General features: G+C 39.0%; 1 protein-coding gene across 1 annotated transcript in view; it reads right to left on the bottom strand.

Moving 5' to 3' along the window:
- Positions 1 to 3,462: 3,462 nt before the first annotated feature.
- Positions 3,463 to 21,971, bottom strand: part of Zir (Zizimin-related) — a 541,699-nt gene continuing 523,190 nt past the window's right edge. Inside the window, exons 38-39 of the mRNA XM_067141133.2 lie at positions 21,644 to 21,770; positions 3,463 to 5,426 (exon numbers count right to left, since the gene is read on the bottom strand). Of these exons, the coding sequence (XP_066997234.1) occupies positions 5,270 to 5,426; positions 21,644 to 21,770 (284 nt within the window). The 3' untranslated portion in view covers positions 3,463 to 5,269. The remainder of the gene's footprint in view (positions 5,427 to 21,643; positions 21,771 to 21,971) is intronic.

Raw genomic sequence — 21,971 nt, 5'->3', positions numbered from 1 at the left:
GTTACGAGGTTACAGGCACACGTCAGCAGTACGAGACTGAAGGCAGCAAACCACATACCCAAGAAGACTGAACCAGCAGACTTCTAGACCTGTAGACAACACCGCTGTCATGTACTAAATTCTATCCATGGTGCGGTCCAAAGTACACCGAAGATGGCAGATGGATATAAAGATAAGTTGAACTGCTTATATGCATGAAATGTAGTGATTAGATTCATATTAGGGCCTTTCATTAAATGTTAATAATAATTGTAATGTAAGCCAGAGTGGCATTTGTTTTGCTTCATTTACTTTGAAAATACGTTTGGGACTGGGGGCATGTTCAGTGTTATCTAGAGTTGGGATACGAGGGCTATGCCAGGATTTAGTGTAGTGTGTGTGTGTTTTTTTTTTTTTTGTTAGGACAGTTTCACTCATGTCATGCAGACACTAATGTACAAGCGATATCAAATTCATCTATGCCAATTGCAAGGCAATGAACCTGATGACGATCAAACGGGAACTTAGAGATGAAAAGAACTAATCTATAGTCAGGATGTGCATGAAGTAGAATTAGTGCATGTTCTTCAGCTGATGACACGTGCAAAGGGCTATCCCCACCATTGAATTTAGTGAGGGTTATTTACAGAGATTGGTCAGAAAACTTTGACCGTACGTGGGATTTGAACCTGGGAATATACGGTGTGGGGCCAAAATGAACTGCAAGTATAGTGTACTGGCCATGATGCTCCATGAATATTGAGGATAGGCCGAGATGTGCCGTGAATATTTGTGTGAGATTGTAAATGTCGCCTCAGAGCTAATTTGAATACAAAAGACAAGAACTTTGAGTGTGTACATAGTCACTGAAAGACCAGAGACCAGGCCAGAGAGCCAGGAAAGTTGTCTGTTTGAGACGACCATAGCAGGTAGAAGAGAAGGAGCGGCTCATGAATGAAAGTGTATATGCATGGTACCGTCAATCCCAGGGTGATGTACAAAATGCATATACCTGATCACGAAACAGAGTTTATTTTCGTTCTCCTCTCCAGCCAGCTGATCACATGTTTTGGAAACATGTAGCCAGGAATAGGCCTGTATATTGTGACACAGCCTGATACTATGAGAACCTTGCAGGTCTTCATTGCGATGCCCGCTCACTCCAATGCATCAAGTGTAAATATTTATGTCTTTTCATTTTCAGGTGTGGTTTATTTGTGTTCATAGTTTATATGTGTCCTATGTTTGTGATATGTTGTCGATTATTTGTGTTGTTTAGCATTTTACAGCCCGTTGGCTGAATTTTTTCACCCTAAACCGACACAAGTGTCAGGTATAGGTATAAGGCCGCACTTTGGTGTACCAATGGCTGACCCTCCATAATTAATGTGATAATTTATTACTTTCACTTCAACCACCATATAGAATTCATACACATTCATTAAACATACTATCTAACATTGATTTAACTTTCAGAATCCAATAAACAAAATATAATAACTTATTTACTTGCACTAACATCCTTATGAAAAATGTTAAGGCTCCCTCCAAACTTTGTTTGCTGATGCTCCCCTTCATACAAAGGATTTTCATATCTAGATCATAAATTTAATTCCTGCCAACTCATTTTTTTTTCTTCCAAAGAGAAACATTTAAACTACAGACTGATGCAAAAAGAAATTAAGTATGAGTGGAGATATTCTCATTTTTTTATATCTTACGTTAGGCTGTCAGCTATACATACAGGGTCAGGCATAGGTGCATCTACCTTTTACAGGCTGGACCACCTAAGATTTTCACCTCAAATACCTTCTGACTAGTTGAAGATTTAACTTTCAGAACCCAATAAACAAAATATATTACCTTATTTACTTGCACTAAACTCCTTATGAAAAATGGTAAGGTTCCTTTCAAACTTCGTTTGCTGAGGCTCCCCTTCATACAAAGGCAGTTTTCACCAAGGTGTAGGAGGGGAATATGAAAGAATGTGCAGTATGTGTCATACACTTTAATGAGTAGTACCCAGTTAGTGATACCAAGCTGCTGCTTTTGTTAAAATATAACTATACCCATTTCTGTTACATGTTGTTTGTAGGTAGCCACATTCATGGAAGCAACTATTTTCACAGTCAGACTTGTAGCACTGGTGTAAAAAGGAGTACCGATGTGTGTACATTTTCAAATGTGGCACGACACTGTGAACACTGAAGACATAGGTAGGGAGATGTGTCAGTGGTTGTTTGTGTGTTCACTCTCCCTAGTAATGTCAACATGTGGTATGAGTTATACACAGCCCTTGTCTTCCTGACCTACGAGTAATAACACTCGATGGCAACAGAAATGGGTATAATTCTATCTAGAAAAGAACAACTTGATATTACTGCCTCGGTGCTTATTAAAGCATGGAGCACATATTGTAAATTCCTTCATTGCCTTACTGGTATTCACCAAGGTGAAAAACGCCTATCGCTATCTTCAACTGGCCAGAAGATACTTGAGGTGAAAAACTAACAATACTGTCATTTGCTTTACGCCCCACTAACTACTTCTACAGTTTTTGGATATGCTGAGGTGCCAGAATTTTGTCACATAGGAGTTTTTACGTGCCAGTAAATCTACTGACATGAGTCTGACGTATTTGAGCACCTTCAAATACCACCAGACTGAGCCAGGATCGAACCTGCCAAGTTGGCATCAGAAGACCAGCGCCTCAACCATCTGAGCCACTCAGCCTGGCAAGGTAAAAAGCTAAAGCGGGCCAACCTGTATAAAAGGCTGAGAAGACTGCCCATGAGAAAACCTCTGAAGTCAGCTATTTCACACCAAATTAGATTTGGATTCTATTTTCTCTCCCTAATAATTCTCCTGAGTGTAAATCATGTAACAACTGAATAGGTGTCTGAACTAATGGCCTATGTTGCAAACTATTTGAAACGTGTAGCATACTCTGCGAGCTCATTATGTTGAGAGTTCTGTGAAATGCTGACAGATATCAGGAGAACCTATTATTTGAGAAACATGTTGTGGAGTAAGGGCCTGTGTTGCACTCCTATCGATATATTTTCATTATGCTGTCAATGAGTGAGAAAGAAGGGCAGAACAAGTAATAGTCCCTGCTGATTTAAAGTATATAATTGGAGTCTCTAATCTGACGCCACCGTTTCTCATAACAGAGATGAATCAAGAAGAGTTCAAACATTTTTACACTATTACCAATGCTTTATTGCTAACTTGAAGCGAATTTCAAATACGAAAATATGTTTGGTTGAAGATGTCTCGGGATGATGTCACTTCTGTCTACGCTATAATAAGACCACTGAAAATGTTCATAATTTTCAGACCTCGCATGAAGTTGACTGTATCAGCCTTGTCACAATTGTACACAAGTCTTATTAGAACAGACAAGGGAAAGAGGAAAGACCTGCTAACTGTGTGCAATTCATAACTCATCCAGAAATAAAATTTTAACCCCAGAAGTGGCAGCCATATTTGGCAGCTTTTATTTGTCTAGACAAAATATAAAATATCCACGAGGTATGAAATAAATCTACAAAGTTTTATATATCTATGTAAAGCTAATACATTGAGGATTGTTATGTTGACACGATTGCATAAATGTTTTGACTAGAAAAATGTACAGTCTGTTCAATAAGTGTAATTCCTAAATTCAAAATAATAAAATTTTTGATCATATGTTCACAAAACTAAAACATATCACAAACAAACTGAGATATGCAGATTGTCAATAATGTACCTGTAATGCACTAGCAAATGTTTCATTTCTCTGAGAGGTACATTCTTGACAATACTAGGGAAAGTTTATTGGCATGCCCTGCTCAGTAGGCGTGACCTTAGACCACATTGTTGCGATTAGGTTGCAGTATGGCAGGCTTATCATCACTTTCATTTTCCGATATTTGATGCGAAGAAATAGCAGATGCTCATTCCGAATCTGACTTGGAATCTGTTGGTTCATTCCTTATATCCCAAAAGTCAGGTCCATCACTCTCATCTTCCAACAAATTTGGCCATAGTTCATCATGTTTTGTGTACGGAAGATGCCATATTTAGACACACACTGTACAAAAATGTATATAATCAATCAATTAACAATAAATATACAGAAATAACTTGCACCAAATGGAAATCTACTAAATAAAATGAAACAGAATAGCAAAGCAGAGCCCTTGAAGGTTTGTTTACAAAGAGAAATGGCGCTCAAACAGATGGCTGGAAAACTGCACTCATTTATTTTCATGAAATTGCGCCCAAAAAGGTTGTACTGTGAATCATACTGAACTGACGGGTGCTGTGGACATAGAGAACGACATAAAGTACACTGTCATGACAACTGTTGAAGAATTGAAGAAATTACGTGATGATATACGAACATGTTGAATATTTGACAGTCCCACACGCTGGACCTGACAAACCTCAATCAATACATGTGACTTTAATGCGAGAGCTATGCAGCACATCAGAAGACTGCAGAAACCAAAGTGTCAAATATTCAACAGTTGCCAGTTCTAGGGTTAAATTCAAAGTTGCCTACAGTGAGATTTAAAATGTACGGTGCAATTCAAGATTAATCCAGAACACATTTTTGTAATCTGATTTGCCTACAATTTAATTTAAAATGTATGTAAAAGCAACAGAATTATATTTTTGTTTCCCATCCCCCATTTCTAATGTTATAACACATATACTGTAAATAAACATCAACAAATTTGCATGAGATGGAAGAAGGCTCCATGTTACATTAACTTATTTAATTGACTGAAGTGTCTTTTTCCAGGCTTCCTGTAAAGTATAAAAAATGTAACAAAGGCCGTTATTCCAGACACCTATTCAATCATTCTGAAATAAAAAAAGAGAGCTTATTTTATGTTTGGTGATACAAGAGGAGATAAAACAAACTAGTGTCTATTCTAAATAAGTAGAGATTCATTCTTCACCTCAAATATTGGATAACCCACTCAACCTGACAAACTTCAAACAATACAAGTGACCTTAATGCGAGAGTTGTGCAGCACATCAGCAGATTGCAGAAAGAAGTTATCAAGTTAGTCTGCTCTTACAGGAAACCATTATGCACTCAGGTGTGCCGTACAGCATTGCTATATGTCGTATGGATGGCGATTTCCTCAGTAGAAAGGTCATTAAATAAATTATACAATAAAATTACAAGCACAACAGCAGGATGAAGAGGACAATAGCTCTCATTTATAATGAGGAAATTAAGTTGTGACAATCACTATACAGCTCCAGTAAAAAACAAAGGATCAATTATTCATTTTTTATTGTGCGCAGGTCTGTCACTGCTGTTGACAGTTATCAGAGGTAGTAATCTCTCGGTAAAACGATGATAGTTACGCTCCAGTTCACGTTGATAATCTCGCTGGTCTGGACCAATTAAATTCTTGTTCTTTCTTAAAGCATCTGCACATCTGGAAAAGAAAACAAAAAGAGGTAATCACTGAAAAGATTTTTAATTCAAGCTTCTGAAAGACTAGAAACACTGAATAGATCTAAATATACAGCAGCCGACATTAATTCTTCTTTTCTTTTGGCTGTGCAGTTAGAACGCGCAGCTGCGAGCTTGCATTCAGGAGATAGTGGGTTCGAACCCCACTCCCACTGTTGACAGCCCTGAGGATGGCTTTCTATGGTTTCCCATTTTACCACCAGGCAAATGCTGGGGCTGTACCTTAAGGAAGGCCACAACTGTTTCTTTCAAACTCCTAGCCCTTTCCTATCCCATCATCATCATAAGACCTATCTGTGTCGGTGTGACGTAAAACCAATTGTTATAATAATAAAATAAAATAAAAATTAAAAACCCAAAACTGGTGTATGGCGTCTGGAGAAACCTGGCGCAGGTCTTTCAAGATGACTCCCATGAGCGACCTGCACATCCGTGAAGATGAATTCTAATGTTCAAGATGGCACAAACACCCCGTCCCTAAGCCAGAGGATTTATCCAATGAAGGCTAAAATCCACCGACCTGGCCAGGAATCAAACCTAAGACCTCTTCGACCAAAGGCCAGCATGTTGATCAGTTAGCCACAGGGCTGACCAGCAGCCAACATTAAAAAATAAGAAAGAAAGAAAGAAAGAAAGAAAGAAAGAAAGAAAGAAAGAAAGAAAGAAAGAAAAAGGGGTAGAATTGCCAACACTACTAGATAGAGCGATAGCCCAACAATGGTGAAAATAACACTGAAATTCATCAAGCAGTGCCTGTTCTTCAGGTTGATAGTGTCTGTAAAAGGGCAGTTCAGAAACCTATATTAAACCTTTCCTCTGTTGCTTCCCTCTTTCTTGTATTTGCCCAATGTTCTACTTATCATATACTACTCACAACAAGAAAGACTAATTTTCAGGATTGGCTTCACCAAGAGTGTAATTTCCCACCTTCTTGACCAAGCCATGAAACAAAATTGAGCTCTTTTGGGCTGAGAAGAAATATGGAAGAACTGGGACTTATGAGGAGAGTGCCCCTTTATGAAGACAGCAAAGTCTAAAGATATGGAGTTTGTCCATGTCTTTCTATGTTTTCATGTCTGTCCTTACCTTTCCTTTGTGTGGCTATTTCAGCCTTAACTAGCCTGTCACTGTGTTTATCCTTTCGTATATTCCTACCCTCCTTCCCAGCTTCCCATCTATATTAACTTATATCCATATATTTGTTTGTTCCATTTTTCATTACCTGTTCCTTTTTTTTTTTTTTTTTTTTTAACCAGGCGAGTTGGCCATGCGGTTAGGGGCGCGTGGCTGTGAGCTTGCATTCGGGAGATAGTGGGTTCAAATCCCACTGTCAGCAGCCCTGAAGATGGTTTTCTGTCGTTTCTCATTTTACACCAGGCAAATGCTGGGGCTGTACTTTAATCAATGCCACGGCTGCTTCCTTCCCACTCCTAGGCCTTTCTTATCCCAGCGTCGCCATAAGACCTATCTGTGTCGGTACAACGTAAAGCCACTAGCAAAAAAAAAAATATATATATATATTCCCCCCCCTTCCCTTATTTTGCCCCATGACTGAGGCATCATAGCTATCATTCTTCAGCTAGTTAGCTGATGGACCATACTCTATCATTCTTCTCTATTCAATGCCTTCAGTGTGGCTATTACTCAGAAATTTTCATGGGACAATTCACCATGTTGATCTATCATGTTGGTACTCGTCCTTGTGATCTGGCTTCTTGGACCTTGGTCTCACTAATCAACGTTTGAAGACTACCTTCTTGGTGCATTACATATCTAAAAGTGTGTACGATCCACCACGAGACTTTGAACGACAATATTTTTTTACCTGAATGTGTTTCAGAACTGACATGTTTGTATGACGAGCTGCTCAAAGAATTCTCATCATTTTCCTCCAGCACCACATATAAAAGCCTCTTATTTATGCACGATCATGTTGTAGGAAGGTGCTCATCTCTGCTCCCTTGAAAAGACTAGGAAGACCAGAGATTCAATAAGCTGCTTCTTTCTTTCTTTTTTAAAATAATGAGTTTTGTAGCGAGAGCTATTCCCAGATTAAAGTTATTCTGGACTTGGCCTGGGATAATCCTAAAAAAAGGTTAATGTTACTGGCTTTACGTCCCACTAACTAATATTTCAGTTTTCGGAGACGCTGAGGTGCCGGAATTTTATCCCGCAGGAGTTCTTTGACGTGCCAGTAAATCTACCGACATGAGACTGACCTATTTGAGCCCCTTCAAATACCACCCGACCGAGTCAGGATCGAACCTGCCAAGTTGGGGTCGGAAGGAATCCTAAAAAATGAACAGACAATTATTCATCAGCCTGTTATCTGTGATTTGCTATTGGCTTTATGTCGCACCGACACAGATATGTCTTATGGCGACAATGGGACAGGAAAGGGCTAGGACTGGGAAGGAAGTGGCCATGGCCTTAATTAAGGTACAGCCCCAGCATTTGCCTGGTGTGAAAATGGGAAACCACGGAAAACCATCTTCAGGGCTGCCGACAGTGGGGTTCGAACCCACTATCTCCCGAATATTGGATACTGGCCGCACTTAAGCGAATGCAGCTATCGAGCTTGGTATCTGTGATATGAAAATTACCTTCAACTACTATCATCTTCCCACTGCTTATATGCTACAAAATAGTTTCCGAAGGGTATTTTTCTAATATAATACTTCAATCCATTAAAATGCTGTTGACCTTACATGTGCCAAAGCTCTTGTGAGTAACTTTGGTTCTCCACCATCCCAGTGCAGTCTGCTTTGGCAACAGATAACTGTGCATGATCCCTGTAGTGAAAGAATCATAGAAAAAAATACAAATGTATACTGTATATACTGAAATAACTTCCAATGTGTGGAATGATATCCATGAATAAGCATTTCATTTATTCACTGTACGGCTTTTGATATTGGGAGTATCCGAGGACATGTTCAGCTCGCCTGGTGCAGGTCTTTCTATTGATGCTCATGGGCGACCTGCGGGTTTGGATGTGGGATGATGATTATGAGGTAGGGAGAGGGTGAAACCCAGTGCTGGCACATAGCCTACTCCTGTCTCAAATAACACTACGGGGTCTGCTCAAGGCTTAACTTCTCCATCCAATGGGCAAATTCACCACCAACAGCGTCATATGCCTTCACTTCATATGAACACTGTGGGGAGGTTTGGAATTGAATACAGGCTTTTGGTATGCAATCTAGTGATTAGAAACTGTATACTCATCTCTCCTATCCTGCTGAAAAATATTTTGATGGTGAAAATTTTTTCCACCCACGGGACTCAAACTGGCTGACCATGGTGTCAGACCATGCAGACTTTAACAATCATGGCCACCAGGCAGGCTTGCGAGTAAGCAAAATTTGAATGGACACAAATGCTGCAGATAAAACAGTGATACTGAAGCAAATGAAGAGGTTATTTTGGACTTGGCCTGGAGTACTTCTCATGAATGCACAGACAGCTGATAACAATTCAAAATTAGCCAGCAATCTGTGATATGAAAAATGCACATACCTTTACTCTTATCTGCATATACAACAGGGAATATACAAACAAGGTCATAAGGCTTGGGTGAAATTCTGCAACTGGATACTATGACACAGGGCCCGAGGTAGCATTAGTATTAAAAATCCTATTTTTGGACTAATTAAAATTCTCCAACAATGGCACCATGCCATGATATGTTCAATTTGTTGGTTGATAACTTCCACATGGTACAATTGGGAGCATTCTCATTACAGAGGCCAATAACCTCAATGTTTGGTCTCTTAAAACACCAATCGTCATCATTATTATAAGTTCAGAAGGGAGTGAATTTCGGGTGTGGAAGTTTGATGGACCAACTCACTGGATCAAACATAGCATGTTACATTCATTGCCTTCACAGTGAACTCCCACTGCTGCTTGATAATGTGACACAAGGGGGAGCACGTAATAATGCAGTTTCCACTACATAGATCATTAGTTGTCTACTATTTGCTATGCATTACAATCAATGGGTAGGATGGAGAAAAATCTTTCTCCTGCCCTGCCAAATCAGCCATTCTAACAACAATGGACTTCTCCCAGTAGGCTCAATTAAAACAAATAGTAGTTATGCACAGGAGCTGGAAGATCCCACAGGCCTTCAACAACTCACCAAAATACTGTAGCCTGCAGCTCTGTTACATTTCTCATATACAATAGCAAACACTCGAAAACAAGTAGGTTGGTTTTCTAATCAGAATTTCTCTTCATCTGTGAATCCATAGGTAACTGAACAGCCCAATACGGGAGGCACAGAATTTTCCGCAGAGATGGCAGAGATGCGTATTACATGCCCTGTCCATCGTAGCTGACATCCTAAAACCATGGCTTCTATACTGGTGGCCTGTGCATCTTCAAGTACGCTGACATTTGTGTGTCTATCTTGCCAGGTTATTTGCAAAATTCTCCTTAAACATCGGTGGTGATATTGTTCAAACTTTTTAATATGCCGCCTGTAGTATGTCCAGGATTCAGATCCATATAGTAAGCTGGGAAATACAACTGAATTGTATATGAGGATCTTTGTTGCAACACTGACATCATGATTGTCTCATATAACAATGTGCCAAAATGCTCATTTAATACAGTGCTCACAAGGGAAGTATTTCACCTTCCATGCTGAAACCTACCTTGAAATTTTGGTGACATAACCACTGTTCTAAATAAAGACCAAATGCTAAAAATCAACTGTCTGTCTCCATCGCACGTCCAGGAAATAAACCCCGTGAATTGTGCATGTAAGCAATAGGAAAGTGATACTAGTCACTATAGGTTGGACAGCACAGCTGTGGAGCAGCAAGCAGAAAACCATGAATCAAGGTCCACACAACTCACCAGTGAGACAGGGATGTCCAGCCAAGTTGTGTTACTGTCTGGACATGTACAGGTTTGAGTTTCAATTTCAGGGCCTTACAGGAGGGAAAAGGAGATAATTCTTAGCACGTGGTCTTCTTGTAACACATTGGTTATGTCATCAAAGTTTCAAAGAAGATTTCAGCATCAAGGGTGTTACACTTTTCTTGTTAATTATCAGTTTGGGCACTTGCTTTGTAAGTGAATGGGTGTTTAGGTACCTTGGTTGCCACATGCTGGCCATCCTGTTCTGGTCAAAACATGTTAAATAAATGAACTTTTCTCCGACCACAGGAAACTCCACTCCTGGAAATGAGTATGCACAACAACTGCTATTTGAAGACTTAAAATAAAAGGAGATAAAAGACGGGAGGTGGGAATCTATCTAGATTGCAAAGCTGCTTCTTCATGGCACTATTACTCCTGACCATGATATGCGCCTGTTCCAACTGAGCTACAAAGGAATATGGCTGACCCATCTGCTGAGGAAAGTCTATCCAATGACCTTTATGTGGTCACACTCTTCACTTCCCATTGTACATTCATTTCCACCTGGAACCATGTAGAAGTGCATTCATGGGTTACTACCACTGAATAATCAAGTCATCTATATATATAAAAGAACTTGTCCTGACTGACTGACTGACTGACTGACTGATTCATCATCGCCGAGCCAAAACTACTGGACATAAAGAAATGAAATTTTGGGGATAAATTCATATTAAGATGTAGGTGCTCGCTAAGAGAGGATTTTTGGATATTCCGTCTCTAAGGGGGTGAAAAGGGGGGTGAAATTTTAAAAAGAGTGTATCTATATCTCAAAACTTTAAAAGTTTACAGATGTAAAAATTGGTATTTAGAATCTTCTTTTAAAATAAGGATACACGTATTTTTTTGTTTTCTGAAAACCCCAATAGGAGGGGTGAAAAAGGGTGAAAATGGGGGAAAATGGGTTGAATGCCTTAAAGCAGGATACCGGTACTTATATCTCAGAAACTGAAGATATTACAGACCTGAAAATTGGTACTTTTGATCTCTTTTAAAAATAAAGAAACACGTATTTTTTTGTTTTTGGAAAATCCAATTAATGGGAGGGTGAAAAGGGGGTGAATTTTTAAAATGAGTGAATCTATATCTCCAAACTTTAAAAGTTTGCAGATGTAAAAACTGGTATTTAGAATCTTCATTAAAAATAAAGTAACACGTATTTTTTTGTTTTCGGAAAATCGCAATAGGAGGAGTGAAAAGGGGTGGAAAAAGGGTTGAATGTCTTTAATGAGGCTACTTATATCTCAGAAAATGAAGATATTACAGACCTGAAAATCGGTGTTTGGGATCTCCTTTAAAAATAAAGAAACACATATTTTTTTGTTTCTGCAAAATCCAATTAAGGGAGGGGGTGAAAAGGGGGTAATATTTTAAAATGAGTGTATCTATATCTCAAAACTCTTAAAGGTTATAGATGTGAAAATTGGTATTTAGAATCTCCTTTAAAAATAAAGAAACACGTATATTTTGTTTTCGGAAAATCCTAATAGGAAGGGTGGAAAAGGTTGAAGAAGGTGTCGAATGCCTTTCATGAGTCTACTTATATTTCAGAACCTGAAGATATTACAGACCTGAAAATAGGTGTTTGGGATCTCCTTTACAAAAGAAACACGTATTTTTTTGTTTTTGGAAAATCCAATTAATGGGGGGGGGGGGGGGGTGAAAAATGGGTGATTTTTTAAAATTTGTGTATCTATATCTCAAAATTTTTAAAGTTTATAGATGTAAAAGTTGGTATTTAGAAGCTCCTTTAAAATAAAGAAACACGTATTCTTTTGTTTTCGGAAAATCCCAATAGGAAGGGTGTAAAAGGGTGAATAATGGGTTGAATACCTTTAACGAGGCTACTTATATTTAAGAACCTGAAGGTATTACAGACCTGAAAATTGGTATTTGGGACCAACTTTAAAAGTAAAGAAACACGTATTTTTTCGTTTTGGGAAAATCCAAATATTGGGGGGTAAAAGGGGGGTTAATTTTTTAAAATGATTGTGTCTACATCTTAAAACTTTAAAATTTACAGATGTAAAAATTGGTAGTTTGAATCTCCTCTAAAAATAAAGGAACACGTATTTTTTTGTTTCCTGTAAATCCCAATAGGAGGGGTCTAAAAGGGAGAAAAATGGGTTGAATGCCTTTAATGAGGATACATATATGTCAGAAACGAATGATATTACAGAACTGAAAATTTGTATATGGGATCTCCTTTAAAAATAAAGAAACACGTATTTTTTAGTTTTTAGAAAATCCAATTAATGGCGGTTAAACAGGAGTGTCAAATTGGGGTGAATTTTTTGAAAGACTATATCTACAGTATATCTTGGAAACATATAATGTTACAGACGTAAAAAGTGGGTGTTTGGAATCTCCTGTAAATGTAAAGAAACATAGGTGATTTGTTTTTGGAAACTCCACTTAAGGGGAACTCAAAATGGGTGAAATTTTAAAATGAGAATTTTTACAGTATATCTCAAAAACTTAACATGTTACAGAAGTGAAAAATTGTATTTTTTTATCTCTATTAAACATAAAGAAACGTGTATTTTTAGTTTTCGGAAATATCACTTGTGTGGAGGGGGGGCGGTAAAAGTGACTGAAAATGGTGTTGAATTCTTTTAATTATTCTACTGATATATCAAAAATGAAGATGTTACAGACGTGAAATTTGATATTTTCAATCTGCTTTAAAAGTAAAGAAACACGTATTCTCTTAAAATCCAATGAAGCTGGGGGGGGTGAAAGGATTGAAAAATTAATTGGCTTAATTGTATGAGAATACATACATCTAATAAAAACTAAAGTTGTTACAGACGTGAAAATTCGTATTTGGATCTCCTTTAAAAACAAAGAAAAACGCGTTTTGGTCGGGAAACCATCTTGGAGGGCGGGAGTGTAAAGGAGTTGAATTCCTTTCATGAGGACACATAAATCAAAAACTGAAGAAGTTAGAGTCGTGATAATGGGTATTTAGAAGATCCTTTACTATTAAAGAAACAAGTATTTTTTGCGAGGAAGTTCACTTGGGGGGGGGGGGGGGGGAAGTAGTGTGAAATGAAGTGAAAAAAGTAAATTACTTGTATGGGGATACTTATATCTCAAAACTGCAGGTAATAGACCTGAACATTGGTGTTTGGAATCTCCCTTAAACATAAAGAAACAAGCCTTCTTTTAATTTTTTTTTGGGGGGGTGGCGGTAAATAAACTTAACGGCGGTGGGGTGTAGAAGGAGGTGAGACCAATTGATTTTACTGTTATTAATGTACTTATAGGGATCCTCCGTTGCTCAGGCGACACCGCGCCGGCCTCTCACAGCTGGGTTCCGTGGTTCAAATCCCGGTCACTCCATGTGACATTCGTGCTGGACAAAACGGAGGCGGGACAGGTTTTTCTCCGGATTCTCCGGTTTTCCCTGCCATCGGCCATACCAGCATCACATAATAGTAATAACATAAAATATTAATAATAATAATAATAATAATAATAATAATGGTAATAATAATAATAATATTCCGGACCGTCGTCAAATGTGTGGACCGCGCTGGTAACGGCTCCTGGACGGGTAATGACTAAGAATGCAGTCCGGCCGCGGGTTCAGTGCCGCCAAGGCACCCAATATGACACCACGCCGGATCTCCTGAAGGATTTTATCCATATTAAAAATGATGAAAGGAAAAGATGGCAAAGATTTACGGACCCAACTGACCAGGAGGAATACCTGAGCCTAGCCCGGGAAGTACGAAATCGATTGCTGGAAAGGAAGATTGAAACATGGGAGGAAACGTGCTGTAAAATAATAGAAAACGAGTCAGATCGCGAATTTCGGCGGATTATATATCTAAAACAATAAACATTCAATTACAAATTTCAGTATAATACCGTAGCGAAGCACGGGTATCTTGCTAGTATAATATATAGAGAGATTGGAACATGAATAGGAACACATTATAAGATAAACACAATGACAAGCCAGTATTGAAGGCCACCCACCTCATGAAGCAGGGAAGCAGAAACAAGCTCATTAGGGGCTGAGAAGAAGTGGATGACGAACTGGGATTGATCAAGACAGAGCCATTTATTTGAAGACGGTAGTAAATGAAGAAGGGGATATTGTCCTTATCTTTCTGTTTTCACGTTTGTACTTGTTCCCTTTTTCTACTGTTACCTCTTCCCAAACTGACCTGTCACTGTCTTTATCATTTAATTTTTTTACTTCGCATGGATACAGACAGGCCTTAGGGTGACGATGGGATAGGTCAGTGTGAGGATTAGGAAAGAAGTGACCATGGCTTTAAGTAAGGTACAGCCCTAGTATTTGTGTGGTGTGAAAATGAGAACCACACAAAGCTATCTTCAGGGCTATTGACAGTGGAGTTTAATCCACCATCTCCCAAATGCAAGCTATTTATCTTAATTGTGAGATCCATTTCATGTTCTTATCTCTTTACATATGACCTGATTTGACACTTGTTTGCTCCTTTCCATTACTTATATCACCAAATAATCTGTACCATGTACAGTGTGTGCTTGTCCATAGCAGAGAACATCTGTGTTGTACAACATTTCTATCAGCAAGGGCCAATGTTTGTAGGTTGTCTATAAATAATGGGTTATTGTTAACTCATTTGATATATAGGCTTAAGTACTGCATTAAAGACTGGAGACTCTGTCATAATGCAGCTGACAATGTTCATAAAGGTTTCAGTTGTGAAATACTTTAAACAGAAAAAAAAGTGACAAAAAAGTAAGGAGAACAATGCATGGAAAGAAAAAAACACACACACAAAGTAATCCATTAGGATTTGTGAAGTAACTGGTAAATACAACTGCATACTTGCCACTTTTCCAATAGGTAGACAAGCATAACAGTACACTGGAATAAGTCCAATAATTTAGCATCCAATATATCATAACTGTACATCCCGAACACTAATTCGGCACAATTTAATTGGGAATACAATTACTGGATAACCATTATCTGCCATCAAATATACATGGCACTTGGATAATTGTGTTTTGTTCATTTAGAATGTTATTATAGTGTAAATGTACTTGATGAACCTTAATATAGCTTCCCAGCTCTTACTGTGAGTCAGGAATATTCAAATTTTCTAACTGTTCAGCTATGAGATAAACGATGTTCTAGAAGAAATTCATTGCAAGACAATTTCAAGCCAACAACCTGGAAGGCAATGCTGGCAAGTTTCATTATGCTATTTATTAGGTTGGAAATACTGATAGTGTACTACTTACGTATGCATTAGGACAGGCGTTCTCAACCTGGTGCTCTTTAAATGACATTTGGTGCTCTTGTCATGCAAGTAAACAAGTACTCGTGAGCATGAACATTCCTGTGATCCTTTCTCAATTCATATTTTGTTGTATGAACAGGAATGATAGTGCTGCTGTCCATTCATTACAGTATTTTAGAATTCAGTGACTTGAAATTTGTTAACTGGTTATGTTGCCAGCAGTCTGAACTTATCTACTGTTCTATTTTGTGTAACCATTTCAATATTTTTGTAACACTGCACTGCTGTCTTTTAGAAGTAGATATTAAAAAAAATTTTTTTTTACAAGTTGCTTTACGTCGATGGGATAGCAAAGGGCTAGGAGTGGGAAGGAAGCAGCCATGGCCTTACAGGTACAGCCCCAGCATCTGCCTGGTGTGAAAATGGGAAACCACGGAAAACCATCTTCAGGGTTGCCGACAGTGGTGTTCGCACCCACTATCTCCTGAATACTAGATACTGGCCACACTTAAGCAACTGCTGCTATCGAGCTCGGTGGAAGTAGATATAATTTGACAATTGTTCCATTTCAGTTTACAAAACCAATCAATCCTTTTAGAAAAAAGGACTAGAATAGTTAGAATTGTAACCCACTAAAGTACCACCCACTTCCACGCACCCAATGAAGAGACACCATGCGCACCAATGACCTATATTGGAGAAGACAAGAAGAGAGCTCCATCATTCACAATGAATTTCACAAGGTGGCAAACGATTAACTTAATAAGTGTCAGGTAAGGCGACAAGCAGATCACCAATAAGGAAATGGCTATTAGGATCATTAGGGCCATTAGGATCTTAAGATAACTGCATACCAGGCGGAAGTTTAGACAGGCTTCCACTTGCATCAATATGGTATTAATATCTATAAAAGTTAAGCACTGGGCTCCAACGACATGTCAGATGAAATTTAATTGAATTTATGCCAGTCTCCCACAGTCCACCAAAGTGAGGTGTCAGGAGAGATGAAATAACATTAAATACCTTCCGCAGTAAAAAAATACGCAGCTTGTCTTGAGCATCCTTGTCATTTAACAATTTGTATAGAGAATGGAGTGTGTTATTAGCTCCCTTGAAATTAGTTCTGTTGTTGCTATACATGTTTACTGCCCTTCCATGTCTGAAAATTATTCTACACAGAGCAGCCAAAAAGGCATACATGGTCATGCCACTGACGAGTTTGATGTGGTTAGCCTTTGCGGCCAAGCAGATGAATAGAGGAGCATAACATTCAATTCTAATGTTATGAGCATTTCCTGAAAAAATCATGAACGGGCCAGCATAATCAACACCACAATTATGAAATAGATAAGAGGACTGGAACTTAAAAGCTGTCCCATTACCTAATGTGAAATGACTGTCTTCAGTTGGAAGCATTTCATGCAGGAGTGAATAATCCATCTGACAGAGGTGCCAACTATTAAGAATTGTCTGTAATTATTACAGTTTTTAGCTCACGACTACAACATTACAATCAAAGGGGGAAATTATTACGGAAAAGCGGCATTATCACAAAAAACAAAAGAAATCTATCAAAAAGAAAGGAAAGAAGAAGAAATGTTCAATCCCCTTGAGCATTAGATCTCTACCCTCCTCGTTTCAATGCTGGTGAGTTGGAAACTATATGCTGGAGTTGAAGGCACCCACATAGGACCCGATGGCTTAGTTTGGAAGCTGCCCCATTAGCTGATGTGAAGTGGCAGTCTAGAGTCGGAAGCATTTTTTGCAGGAGTGAATAATCCGTCTGACAGGGGTGCCAATTATTATAAATTGTCTGTAATTATTACGGATTTCACCTCACAACTATGGCATTGCAATCAAAGGGGGAACTTGTTATGGAGAAAGCAACACTACATGTAGCATTTAGTGTGGATACAAGCTCAGCGGAACTTGGAAAACAACATCATGACCTGACGATAGGACGTGCGTGCTCAGCTATTGGTGACTTGTTTGGCTGGTTGAGACAGATATTTCTTTGGTGTTCCTTGATATGAGTCCCAATGGACCAGCATGTTTGGCCAATGTATACCTTGCCGCAAGTACAGGGAATTCTGTACAACCCAGAGTATAATAGTGGGGACAATTTGTCTTTGCTTTTACCTAAACTATAAGCAATTTTAATGACGGTGCCAAACACGGTTTTTACATTGTGCTCGCGAATGACCTTGGCAATTCTGTCTGTGGTATTGTGAATGTAAGGCAGGTAGGCAGTTCCCTTCACTTCTTTTCTTTGTGAGCTTTGATTAGTTGTCCTTCTGGGATGCAGGGCTCTATGAATCTGTACATCGTTGTAACCATTATCCTTGAACATGTCTTTGAGCATGTCCATCCCCTCCTGGATATTTGATGGCTCACAAATTCGTGTTGCTCTTATGGTGACTGTCATGAGAATGCCCTGTTTTTGTGCTGGATGGTGGTGAGAATCTGCACGGAGGTAGCAGTTTGTGTGAGTAGGCTTGCGATAGATGGTATGTCCTAAGGAAGTTTATTGAAGTGGTCAACCTATTCAATACAATACATATTGTATATTGTTTCAAATTTATATACAATTCTCAATACGGACCAACCATGAAGTTTATTACATGCAATGTACTATGGAGCCGTCCGGTTTCTTTCTTACTAGAACGTCCAAGAAAGGAAGGCATCCATCTGACTCCATCTCCATAGTGAATTTAATTGAAGGATGTTGATGATTTATGTAGTTTAAAAATACACTTTTTGCTAGTGGCATTACGTCGCACCGACACAGACAGGTCTTATGGCGACGATGGGATAAGAAAGGGCTAGGAGTGGGAAGGAAGTGGCTGTGGCCTTAATTAAGGCACAGCCCCAGCATTTGCCTGATGTGAAAATGGGAAACCACAGAAAACCATCTTCAGGGCTGCCGACATTGGGATTCGAACCCACTATCTCCCGGATGCAAGCTCACAACTGCGCGCCCCTAACCGCACAGCCAACTCGCCCGGTGGTTTAAAAGTACATGGAGTTTCTCAGGACCTTCTATCTATACCACAAATGTGTCATCAATATACCTCCACCAAATCATAGGTTTGACAGGCACCCCTCTCTAAATAATCCATAAAGAAATTAGCCACTACCGGCAAGAGTGGACTTCCCATAGCCACCCCATCCATATGTTCGTAAAGTTTCCCACCCCACAAGAAATAGCTGAAGTCATGCAGTGGTGAAATAGCTTAGTAATGTCCTCAGGGAACAGATGCTCAATGAGGATATGACTGAGTCAATTGGCACTTTAGTGAACAAGGACTCCAAATCAAAACTTGCCAGAAGTGCATTGGGTTGAAGGGTTATGCTTGACAACTTATTGACGAAATACGGAGAGTCCCTAATGTACGATTCAGTATGTCCTATATGTGGCTGAAGCAACTTGCGAAGGTATTTAGCCAAAACATACATAACACTAACAATTGGTCTGATGAGGATGTCTTCTTTATGGATTTTAGGAAGTCCATATAATCTAGGTGGTACTGCATCCTCCGGAGTCAGATATTTAGCCTCCTATTTCGAAACTGAAGATTGCTTTAAGAGCTTCACAGTGGCACAGGACACACAAGTGGTAGGGTCATGCGAACTCAGTCTGTAAACAGGCTCTATCAATATAGTCAAGATCTCGTTCTCATACTGGTCAATGTACGTTACCACCGTCACATTACCCTTATCAGCTGAGAGAATGGACAGTTCAGAGTCATCTTTAAGTTCCTTCAGAGCTCTCCTTTCATGTCCAGTTAAATTACGTGTGGGTAGAGCAGCAGACCTTATGAGTCTCACACATTTCTGTCATATTTCCTCAGCCTCATATCTAGGTAGTCTGTGCGAAACATAAAAAAGTTTCACCTTGTTTTCTTGACATGGCATATGCACAAAAGCCCACATCATGTCTGTAAGTACAGGCTGCGAAAGCATCAATGCTGACATTAGAAACCTCTATGGGGAGGATATTTTTAGGACTTCTAAACTCAGCAAATGAAGGAGAAAGAAATCCATTCTTCTTTCTTCTTTATGCTTTCTTCTGAGATGCCGGGACCATAATATTATTCCCAACTTTGTGAAGCTGAAGCACACGTTAAATACTCCTAAGGCCAGGAGAATATATCAGCGCGCTAGCAAGGCTCTTGTTATCGAGATAGTGCATCACACCCGTACGCAACTGGACTCAGTCTCTCGAGAGTTGCTTCACTTACACCTGGTTTTAAGCAACACACTCTCACAGTTCTAGCTAAGGGACTTATTTTCATTGTCGCTCCAAAATTTCCACTGAAGAGGTAATTACTTCCGCTGAGGCAGCCATTGTCGTTTGGTTCTCATCCAAGGATTTCATGGAATGACTCAACGACAATTTTGCTAGCATCCAGGTTCATGTGAGAGACTGCCTGTTTTTGAGCCAATAGGAGGAACTTAGATTTCTGTCTGAATGACACCTGGTTGAATTTTTGTTCAGCCTGTATAGCAGTAATGCAATCGAAAGACAACCACAATTCCTAAAAGGTCTAGGATTAAACGGGAAACTGTTGAAATATGTAACAATCCCAACAATTTCAACAGGGACACTGGCCTAAAAGTGAGTTAACCCTAGGATGCATACCCTGGGTCCACTGGACCTGGTAAAAATTTTAGCATAATATATTTTAGCAGTTTTCGTTCAGAAGTTTTGTGCATCTGGATATTCTCTTATTAGACTTTCCTTGTGCTATCCATTGTCCATTGCAAAGTAACACCTCATCTGTTTCTTCTTTGGTACAATTTAATTGAATTTCCTTTACACAACAAGTTTACATAATATGGGTCTGTTGGACCCTTATATTTGTTTTTGTTATGTTTTCCGATAAGTAATGTCTTGCCAACTACATTCATTGTTGTGAACTACTAGAAGTTGATGTGCAAGAATGAGTGATAGTAACGGTCTCCTTGATCAGTGTTTATGGCCTGCAGTAGGATATAAAACTTTATTTGGAAGGAAAGTGCTTCTGTTTGTTGTGCTGATATTTTTGTCATAAGCTTTCTTTGTTTCACATAAAACCAAAGGAGGCATGGACGTAATGGATCAAAAAGTAGGCAACTACGCTTGGTTCTACGCCTCTGTATTCGGAAGATGGAGAGGGATTGATCCCCAACATCAGTTGTCCTGAGAATGGTTTCCCATTCTCCTGCACTAAGGCGAATACTGAGACAGTTCCTAGTATAGGCCACGGCCACCCACCCTCTCACCTTCTCTTCACTGTGTGCTACATCCCTCGTACCATTAAGGTCTTTCTTATAAAAGGAGATTGTTCATTGAGGATCTTTCAATCAAAATGATCCAGCCATACATAATCCAAACATCTGCCAATCCACTTCTCCTGAAACCAGTTTATTTGGATGCAGAGAAGTTTATTACCATCCCTGCTTTAGGAGACTGTGATGGAACAATCAGCGGGGCAATGAGAAATGAAGATGTGCATACTGTCCAACATTTAAAGACAGGAAAAGCAAGATGGTATGTTCCAAGTGTTCAAAGAGCATGGGCAAGGAACATAGCTCAGTAATGTGCAGTTATTGCACAGGATGAGAAAGAGTAATCGAGGTGGAACGTTACATGCTATACTGCATGTGTGTCATGCAAGTCAGATACGATTTTTATCAATGTAAGACAGTATACAGTAGTTGAAACGTGATGTGACACCTATTGATTTTAAGGTGTGTGAAATACCACAAAGTAAAACATATTTGTTACTACAATTTACCTGTCCGGGGCAAGTAACTAAACCTATTGATTATATACCTAATACCTATGTAATTACTTAAGGGTCCAAAGGACCCGGGGTATGTAAATGTGTAGGAAAGAGAGGGTATGTACCCTAGAGTTAAATCAAATAGGTATACAAGTTGAAGAAAATTCATTTGCAATAAGTGACTGTTCATAACAAAAGTGAAAAATACATAAACAAAATTAAGAGCTTACTTTTTGGAAAAATCCTTAAAACAGAGACGTAATTTGTTCTGGAGTTTTGTTGGAGATCTCTGTCCATTCAGCAAGTCTGATAGAAAAACCACAGCAATTTCCATAGGGCCTTGGTTGACAGTTGTTCCTGAAATAACAAATACACATATGGTTCAAAATTCTATAAATAATTCTCTATCAAAGCTACTAATATCCTGTTCTCATCCTACTGACTACCAACTGAATCAAATCATCACAGTCTGTTTCATTGCTTACACATGCCTTCATCACTGATTACAGTTGGTATCACTGTCACTGAGTTATTAAGCTGATATACTAAAAGAACTGG

This window comes from Anabrus simplex, chromosome 2 (assembly GCF_040414725.1).
Source record: "Anabrus simplex isolate iqAnaSimp1 chromosome 2, ASM4041472v1, whole genome shotgun sequence".
In the NCBI taxonomy this organism is placed as follows: Eukaryota; Metazoa; Arthropoda; class Insecta; order Orthoptera; family Tettigoniidae; genus Anabrus; species Anabrus simplex.
Note: the sequence above shows the minus strand (reverse complement) of the source record. Positions and strands in the feature narration are given on the sequence as shown.